The 10,241-nt window shown below is 33.0% G+C and overlaps 1 protein-coding gene across 1 annotated transcript; it reads left to right on the top strand.

Moving 5' to 3' along the window:
• The first annotated feature begins 1,257 nt into the window (after positions 1-1,257).
• Positions 1,258-10,164, top strand: LOC117116493 (cilia- and flagella-associated protein 157-like). The gene is made up of 9 exons (XM_033260556.1): positions 1,258-1,413; positions 2,834-3,036; positions 3,952-4,223; positions 4,545-4,698; positions 5,210-5,477; positions 6,199-6,480; positions 8,019-8,236; positions 9,088-9,292; positions 9,752-10,164. Exons 2-9 carry the CDS (start codon positions 2,873-2,875, stop codon positions 9,878-9,880), a joined length of 1,692 nt encoding a protein of 563 aa, XP_033116447.1. The 5' UTR covers positions 1,258-1,413; positions 2,834-2,872; the 3' UTR covers positions 9,881-10,164.
• The last annotated feature ends 77 nt before the right edge of the window (positions 10,165-10,241 follow it).

The following is a 10,241-nucleotide window of genomic DNA, read 5'->3' as shown; positions in this document are numbered from 1 at the left end:
ATGGGGGGGGGCTTCAGCCAAAGCTCGTCGGGCAGTCGCCGCCACTGTATGGATCCAGTCGATAAACTGTGCAGCCACTGGTAAATAACGCTCTCTGGAGTGAGTTTAGGGGTGGTTCTTGAAGTTCGCCTGACCAATAATAAACTACTCTAACTGGCCTGGTAACATACGGTACTATACGGTACGGTATAGCTAATCCACAGGCACTCTCTTTCTTACAATGCGAATCCAAATGGGTTGAATGATATTTATTTGAGTACGAATTGCGATACAAATATGACAGAAGTAGATCTACGCACGTTTTAGTTGTATAAATAACAGGAACATGCGATTGTGCATAGTAAAGACAGTAACATCAATTGAAGGTTGACATTGCTTATCAAAATATATTTATAAATCCAGAATTATTATTATTATTATTAATACGATTAATGAACCAAACATGTATTCATGTGATTTAGCTAATTAATGAAATCTAAGTGTATGTAAATAAAACATCATAACAATGTATGATTAATAGGAGTCGATAAATAACTATCTACTAAACGCAGTAAATACATGTAGGCCCGGACTGTTTCGGTATAAAAGTACTATATACTACAAACAGGAATAATAATAGAAATAGGCCTATATTATAGAATAATACTATAGTACTAATTTGACCATACTGTGCTTTCAATATTATTATTGTCATCATTGTCATCATTGTTATTATTATTATTAGGCCTATTATTATTATTATTATTATTATTATTATTATTATTATTATTATTATTATTATTATTATTACCACCATCATCATTAGTATTATCGTCAACATTGTTAAAAATATTCTATGTAATTGTTTGTCTTTTTTGTTGACTGTTCATTAGGATTTCCTTAAATGAATGTGATGTTTTTTTGCTGGATTCCTCCGGGCGACCATGTGGCTTTTGTCTGTTCATGTTTTTTGTTGTGTCTCTGTACTTTTCCGGTATAATTGAATGAATGAATGTGTGCCGCTGATCTAAACGCGTATGTTCAATAATAAAGTTCAGTTCACATAAACAGGGCTAGTACAGGGGTATAAGATCACCCTAAGATGAAGCCTGGTTATACTGTAATGGAAATAGATGAAATTCGCCTATGAATATTTATACATACCATCGTCATTAATTATTCATGACCTGACGGAACTGGTGCCCATATAACGCTTACCATGAAATTCGTGATACTGTTGGTGGTGGTGGTGGTGGCGCTGTTACAGGTTAGTGACGTCACATTTACATGACAACCACACTAACAAGGAGATTATTGTATTCAGCTTGGGTAGTACGTGGAAAATGAATTGGTGTAGGCCTAATGCGGGCTAGGCCTAGGCTTAATAAAAAGCGAATATACTCAGTAGCCTAGTTAATGTGGATTGAAAGACTAGTAAGTTTGTGTTAACCTGTCTAAGCTATAAGAATATAGGCCCTACAGTGTGTTAAGGTAGAATGTCAAATAGTTAGTGTGAGCATGGAGTAACTCCATTGGCATGGTGTGAGGCAGCAGCCCGGGCAGCAGACGAACCAGTTTGCGGGAAGTTTGACCCATACGACCTAGGCCTATCCTAGAGTCCTGTATCATAATTAGCTTGTGCTAACATATTATATTAATAAAATGCGTGTGTCCAGTTGTACTGTCTTCCTAGCTAGTAAAGCTTACAGAAAAAGACAGATACATAACATATAGGACTAGCCTAGGCTAGGGCCTAGGCTAGCCGCCAGGGCCTGGGAGGCCTTTCTAGGCTAGGACTAGTAGATAGGCTAGGTAGGTGGGTAGGCTAGTATTTGTAACTGGCTAGGCCCTATGCTAGTTTACAAATCTCTATTAGTCTTACTCTGGTTAAATGAATGATGGTATGCTAGGCCTAGACTAGACGGTGTAGGACTGTTTTGGCCATGATGTATGGAACACATTTTGTATTGTATGATCAATACAATTTGATTAATTAAATGACTAAATATAAATATCCTGATTATTGTAATTAAATTATAAATAGGCAAGTGTATTGAATTAGAAGTAGTAAAAAGTATATGAGGGAAAGGCAAACAACATATTTTAATATTTATGTCAAGAATAACAAACTTAAAATTCTCACTTATAACTGGTATAGCCTAGCCTATTTATTTGTATAGTAACTATCGTCTGTATTTTAATAGACAAAACGCAATTAATTTCCTGATTTTTCTTGATGTTGAATACTGTACCTCGTGGCCGAACTGGTTCGCAGTTGAAAGGGTCATAAAGTGGCAAGGCCCACTCTAGAGGCCTAGGCATTTCTCCCTAGCGCCCGATGCAACGACTATGTTGTTGGACCGAAATAAATAATTTTCCTAGGCCTAGGCTAGACATATTGGCAAAATAGCGTTATTTTGATTACCAATCCCTAGTAATATTGTGGTCTGAAAAAAGAAAAGTAGGTTGTGTTAATAATTTAAATATATTCAAATCTGTGTGATTTCATTTGTTTCTGTGTGGCTCTGTATTTTAGTAGGATGCCACTCCATAAGTCTCATAACTCGACTAATTTATATACCATCACATTACTTTGCAGCAGATAATTTTACAGGGTCCCTGGATATTAGCTGACTTCAGAAGGAGAGGCACGTAGATATAGTTGACAGTTGAAATATATGAACATGAATTGAATGCAGACTGTGACATTGTTTTTTTTTTTGGATACTAGCTGGATATTAGCTGACTTCAGAAGGAGAGGCACGTAGATATAGTTGACAGTTGAAATATATGAACATGAATTGAATGCAGACTGTGACATTGTTTTTTTTTTTTGTTTACTCTTTATATTCAGATATTAATTTTCAGCAAGTGAATTGAAACAGTTGTAATCATGCCACCAAAAAAGAAAGGAAAAAAGAAGGGAAAGAAGAGCGGAAAGAAGAGTGGAAGAAAATCAGCCCGAGCAAACTCGGCTCCATCTGGATTGAATCTGACAGAAGTGAGCAAGGAGTTTTTTCTGATTCAAATCCGTGACCTTGAGAACAGATTAGCAAGGTAACGATAGAGTATATCATATTATTTTTATATTTGTCCTACATGTACTCATATGCCATTATTGTGTGCTGATGTGTTTGGCAACCATGATGATGATGATGATGTGTGTGAGACAAAAAGAATCATTATTTTTTTATTTTTTCAAATAATTTTATTTCCATTTTAAATATTAATAATATTAATATGATATATGATTATAATTTTGTATAATGCCCAAACCTCTATATATTTAAACATTATCACCCCAGTCATTGGATACACACTATGAGACATGCTGGTACTCAATTCCAATTAAAGTGCAGCATTTGTATTGTCAGTAGTGATCAGAGCATTAGCATGACACAAATTGCAAACTAACTTCAGCCTCCAATATTTTGATTGGAGGACTAAAATTGTACATAAACTTGTGTAAAACCAAGTACTGTAGGGTCCATTTTTATCCCAACTGGAATAAAAATGATTTAATTAAATCTGACACTACATTTTCTTAGTAATGAACATCCATTATCTTGATAAAGCATTACTACAAAAATCAGTAATAACGTAAACCTGTGCATTGAGCCAGTCTGTATCGCAGAAAGATTTTTTTTTTAATATTTAAAACGACAGACACTTTTTAGTATACAAAAAGAGAAATTTTGTAATATCACGCACTAAAAAAAAAAAAAAAGAAAAAATCTCAACAATAATAGTCATATTTCTCAAGTCATAGTTGTTATTCTTGATTTAAGGCTAGTACAAATTTGCAAATATCCGTATTAGTTGTATATGTAATTGATGAAGACATGTCTGTAAAGATGGTATGCAAATATTTAATTTTTGATGATAAAATGAAAAATATTGAAAAAAAATGCTGTAATGAATAAAGATAAACCACATGAAAGAGAAAAAAATAATGTCAATTTCTAACACAAGGTACCAAAGAAAATGTGACGAACTTGAAGTAGCCAGCTCACAGTTCCAAGCAGAGTATGGTCAAATGTCAACTGACAAAAAAGAGATTGTTTCATTCCTGAAGAAGCAATTAGAGCAGAGGCAGGACGAGATAGCTGATCTGAATGACAGGCTGGTGGGACTGCAGCAGGCAAAAGATGCAGAGAAAGATGGCTATGAACAGCAGCTAACACAACTGAGGACAGAATTCCAAGAAACTAAAGATCAACTAACTTCAGAAAATATGATATTAAGTAAGGAAGGGATCATTTATGTGATGCATTTAATTATATATATTACTATTTTCATATATTTTTTCCATTATAAATGTACAGGTATGTACATCATCACACACAACCATTTTAAATGTAACAGTATAAAGTAAAAGGAAATTGCATTTTATGGTATTTTGTGCTGAATTTATAGTTGTCATAATGATGTAAACAACTTTACGCATGGTGCACCGAATGTTTAATGATTTTGTTGAAGATATCTTTTCTTATATTTACTGTTAATATGAAAAATTATATAAATTTTGAAATTATAAATTTAATTAAAAATGTTTGTTAAAACAGGTGGAAAGTTGGCTTCACTGGAGGAATTCAAGGTTCAAAAAGAAGATTTAATGGCAAAATTTGCAGCCATGGAAGTAGAACTTGAAAGACAACAAACAGGACATAATGACAAAATATACCAACTAGAAAGAAAACAAGTTGTTGATAAAGATAGGTTAGTATAAATTGATCACCTCTCCAAATCCCATAGGTAATCCATATACCAATTAAATATTTGGTATTTACAGTATGTATCTGTGCTAGTCTTGTTGTATAGGTAGGTTGACATCAACCTTTCTGTTAATCTGCCTATAATTACAGTTTTACCCGTCTCTACATTCATTTGTTTATGTTTATGTTTTGAAAATCTAAATTTCTCTTGTGAATACCTGCATATCAATTTCACAGTTTGTTTTACGTTTGATAATTATATATAACAAATTTGTGTCTTAATTCATTTAATTCTGCAATGACAAATTTTTTAAACAAATTTTTGACCTGATTGTCTTTTTTTTATTGATTTGTAATATATATCTTACTTGATTTGTTTATGTATTTTAATAAGAATTCCATTTTTGATATTCTTAGATTGTATATTTTTCTATAGAAAATGATTGTCTATTTTGTGTATTTTGATTATATCTTGAATAAAAAAACCCAGAATTATGTATGTGTTTTGTTGACAGGTTAAAACGTGAGATGGTTTTGCGAGTTAACCAAGTAGCCTCTGAATTTCGCAAAGTCTCAAACAAACAGATGGCTGATACAACAAAGCGAACAATCCGTGAAAATGTCAGCATCAATGCCCAGCTGGCGAAAATGTCTGATAAGACCATGGAACTGATACAAGAGAATGACGAGCTGAGAGCAAAAGAGAAAAAACAACGTCAACAAATTGATATGTTAGAAGCTAATGAGAAAGAATTGGCCAAGAAAAACCACAGTAATCAAAAGGTAGCAAAGTTCATAAAAGACAAAACATAATCATTTTACATTACAGTAAAACTCAGTTTTCACTGCTATGTTAGCCACTGTCTTTGCACGTATCCATGGACATTCTTTGGTCGAGTTTGTAAGCTAGAAAGCTGAATAAATTCACAACTAGTCAGGAAATCAGACACTTTGGGATCTTTCAAATCACATTTAAAACATATTTATTCACATCTTATTACTCACAATCCTATTCACTCTTCATTTATGGGTAGGCCATTCCATTAATTCTGTTTATTTCATTTCACTTTTCTTGAATCGCAGTTGTGGATAGTGTCATTTATAGCAGATATCGGCGCTCTACAAACACAATCATTATTATTATCATGATAGTACTAATTTCATTTAATATTCTAAAACATTCCCAAGGTTTGCTTTATTTTTTTGGAGGTATCTGGATGCAAAGGGAAAAGCAAAAGGACAGGAATCCATCATTATAGAACATGATACTGCACAATAGGTTCATAGGCAATTATCTGAGTCAACTATGTACAATAGTTGTCTCATGCACTGTCTTGTTGGTCTGTGTTTAACTTATATGATCATTAAAATTGTTGCTAATTCTTCTCCAGCTAGAGATATACATCTGATTAAATTTCCAACATCTTTGTTTTTTAAAACTATCCAGATAGTACTCATGCCCTTTATTTAATAGAATTTCCATGTTTTGCTTCACTTTTTGTAGGTTATCCGGATGCTAACAGAAAAAGCAAAAGGACAGGAATCTCTCATTATAGAACATGAGGAACAGGAAAAGGAGTACTTAGATTTGGAGACGGAGGCTCAGTTACTACGGAAACAGGCTGAGTCTTCTCGTGAGGAATTGCAGGCAATGGGCAAAGAGATGGAACATTTAGAGGAGGATCTAGAAATGACTAAAAAACAACATATTGAAACAAAGAAGAACAAAGAAAACATAGAGCGAATCCTGTCTGAAGCTGCTTATTCATTACATAGGATATTAATGGTGAGTTTTAATAGACTATTTAGAGGTGCATTGCTTGATGCGTTTTTTATAAATTCATTTTTAAAGAAAATAATATTAGTGAAACAATGTTAAAATTGAACTAACCAATAACAAAATCATATACAGTATATTTGTTTTCAATGTTTACAAAATAACCATTGTTATTTTTTGACACTGCACAATAGATTCATAGGCAGTTAAGTAAGAAGGTAAGACTAGGGTAATTCATTATCTTTTTTATGCTTTTAATTGAATTTTTTTGTCACAGTGTTGTCAAGTGTCATGTCATGTGAGTTTTAATGCAATGTTGAATCTGATTTTTTCAGAAATTTGAATTTATGAACTTTTTCAATACTATTTGTCACCACTACTATGTTGATCTGTGCATAATTTTGCAATATTTTAAATATACATTGGTTAATATTTCTGTAGAATTAAAAAAAAAAAGTTTTAATATTCACCTTTTTTTCTCTCTTGTTGAGCTTAATAAATTACATTATCATTGTTTTAAAATATAAATTTGTCTTTTTCCAATGTATGTGATGGCTTGCACAAGTCTTTAACAGCTATATTCAACGGCTGCTCACTTGCTAATGGCATTTTTTCAAGATATTTAATGATATATAAATCAAACATAATGGCGATATAGCTTGATGGTTAAGATTATTGCCTTCCACTCTCAAGGTGCAGGGTTCAATTCCTGTATTTTTTTTCATGATGACTAAAAAGCTCTCCACTTCCTAGTATGCCTCCTAATGACACATCATTTATTTCGGGCCCCTGAATATAAGCTGAACATTTGGGATTAGCGGGAAGGGTCACCGTCTATAAAAAATAAAAGTAAATATAAACTGCTGGGGAGGGGGGGGGGAAATGTGACAGAGATGCTGTTTTATTGCTGCAGTTCCTCATTTTTGTACTGCTTCTTTTAAATTAAATCAATCCCCTTGTTGAGGCAAAACTAATTAAATAAAGTATACAAAATTAAGTAAATTAAGTGTACAAAATCAGGTTGATTAAACATAGTTTTGAAGTAAACACTCACGTTGATGTTTCTTTGCGCGTCGATACCTGCTCACAACAAATTTTCATTATTGATTATTATTAAATACCGCAATTTATAAACTCAGAAATAGAAATGCTTACACACATACCTGGCCCAGCTGCTTGCTATATATTGGATGTCCACATACATGTACAGTACTACTCTATTTCACATTAAAAAACCTTCACAGTGTGTAAATAATTCTAATTCTGAAGAATTATTGGGTAGAATTGTAAACATAGTGTAACTGATAAAGTGCTGCTAACATAACTGGAGATCAAACAAAATTCATAATTAAACCACTTTGAGGAAGGCCCTGGCCAAAGTGCAGTTATATAGGGTGATGATGTGTGATTTGACAATAAAACCTAAGATAAAACTGTTTTGTAAATAAACCCCAATATATTAACACCTCTCTCAAATTTACGGGAAAATCAAAATATCAAATCATTCCGGTAATAAACATTTAGAATTATGAATATTAAATTTGCAGATGAAGGGGTCTGGAGATGATGTGTTAACTGAAGATGACTCGGAAGGTATCGAGCAACGTGACAGCATGCTGGAAAATCTCCTTATCATCCTGAATGAGGCAGCTGTTATTGGTGTAGGCCCATCTCCTGGGGAATTTATCAAGGAAGAGGCACCTACTTACAGGACAAAGAGCTGTGGATCATCATTCCCAGGTTCAAGGGCAGGATTAAAACAGAGGTAAGTTTTGATAAACTATAATGGCAGCAGTTACAACATATACTTTACTGTATTAAATCAACACAACCTATCTTTTAAAATTCCAAAAGATGGTGAAGCACAACTTTTGAAAAGGGATTGGGCAATGCTGGGGTAGTAAGGTATTGGCTGTGCAAAAACTGAAGCCTGTTTAGCCAAAAAATACCAGTAGACCTATTGTAAAACATACTGGAAACATACTCTTATTTTTATGCCATTTATCCCATAAGTTTAATAATGGTTTAATGAACTGTTTACCAGGTTGCTTGCATCACATGTTGAGATTTTGAGTGGCAGAAAATGCACCCTCCCAATATAGATTTGTTCGGGCGCAGCACGGCTGAGTAGAAATTCTATTTTTTTTACACTTTTGATGCCCACAATATTTTTTCAACCAAGGAGTACCATTCATCCCAAATTATCAAAATTTTGGTGTTATTGTTTCAATTTTTTGTCATTATTAATTAGGAATGTCTAAATTTGAATTTATTTGGGTATGTAAATATAATTCCAGACGTACACATTGATAACCATTGGAGTATTTGTTTGAAAATTGGGTCTACAAACATAAGGTCACTAGTCCAATAGTTAATTCAGATATTGTGATGCAGAAATGGTTTGGGAACTAAGGGACTTTTTATCAAACAAAAATGTTCTTATTGGATTTAGATAATCAGAGGCTTTGTACACCAACTATATGGGAAAGAAAAGCATAAATAACAGATGTATCAAGCTGAATAAATGGCCGCAATGTAAAAACAATATAGTAACAGCAAGTTTTTGCTTTGCATTTCTAGAATGAAAATAATATTTTTTTTTTGTACATTTTACAGATCATTCCCATTAACACCTGTAAGCAGAGCCATAAATTCTTTACCTCACTACAAGATTGGTGATCTGGGACTGGTACCGAGACCAAAGCCAAAATTCTATGGATCTGACAAAACGAGACAGCTTTCAGCTACCAGCCGACTCAACCGACTGCAGGGTGTTAAGAGCCGATCTGTTGGGGTGCAAGCTGCTGATGCAGACTCTAAGGTAGATTATTGCAGTTACGTTTTCTGATATTTTTTTGCATTTGAGCAGTATTATATAATTTAAATTCTTCCTGTGTAATGGATATAAAACCACAATATACAAGTCTATGTTTTTCCTGTTCATTTTATTTATAAGAGGAAGTTGAGAGAGATATGGCTGTTCTACAATGCATCACTCAGTTAATAAGTTTTTGTAAGAAATTCTGTGTTTCTTAAGGCCAACTGGGTATGCAAATCTCTTTTTTTTCAGGCAAAATTATTTTTTTATGAGCCCTAATACCATAAACTGTAAATTAAAAATTACATAGTTTAACCTAGATTTTACCAAAATGCTGGAAGAGCACTGCTGAAATACCAATAGTGAAAAAAGTGAACATACCAATCATGGTTTCCAAATGTGACTGTGGCTGAGCAACATTATTTTGATTAAGATGTTTTTTTTTTTTTTGTTGTTTTGCAGCTTGGATCAATATCATCTCAGTTCCCATTAGTTGCTAGTAAATCATCAAAATCTGCCATTTTTCATGAGATAGCAGTGACACGCCCTCCCCTTGGACCAATCATGACCAAAGGAAAGTTTGTGCGCTGAACCTATGCACCAGAAGTATTCCACCTTTATATATTTTTTAATCTATTGAACAAAGCCAGCACTACCCAGTGATGTACAGTATAATAATTCTACATATTTTAAAAACAATTATTAAATAATATATTTTAATAATTATGCCAAATTATGTTCTGAATATTCGTGGATATTACTTTGATCTTAAAATATATTTAGTGAGTCAATATTGTATGTATGATATATATGTAAATATTATGTATCCTGTTGTGTAGGATTGAGTAAATAAAATTTGAATACAATGTGCTAAATCATATGTATTTTAATCTTGTGTGTAAATAGCTAATTTTGTATTCCAAACTGCTGGAATATATAAAATATAAATAAA

This window comes from Anneissia japonica, unplaced genomic scaffold (genome assembly GCF_011630105.1).
Source record: "Anneissia japonica isolate Jap-2015-1 unplaced genomic scaffold, ASM1163010v1 scaffold2918_len238339_cov177, whole genome shotgun sequence".
Lineage (NCBI taxonomy): Eukaryota > Metazoa > Echinodermata > Crinoidea > Comatulida > Comatulidae > Anneissia > Anneissia japonica.
This window is presented reverse-complemented; position numbering and strand designations above follow the sequence as displayed.

Bases quoted from the DNA above. Each gene is read 5' to 3' on its own strand.
- LOC117116493 (XM_033260556.1), top strand. From the start codon at position 2,873: ATGCCACCAAAAAAGAAAGGAAAAAAGAAGGGAAAGAAGAGCGGAAAG. The intron at 4,699-5,209 runs GTTAGTATAAAT...TTTTGTTGACAG, and splicing joins CAAGTTGTTGATAAAGATAG to GTTAAAACGTGAGATGGTTT. The intron at 5,478-6,198 runs GTAGCAAAGTTC...CACTTTTTGTAG, and splicing joins AAAACCACAGTAATCAAAAG to GTTATCCGGATGCTAACAGA.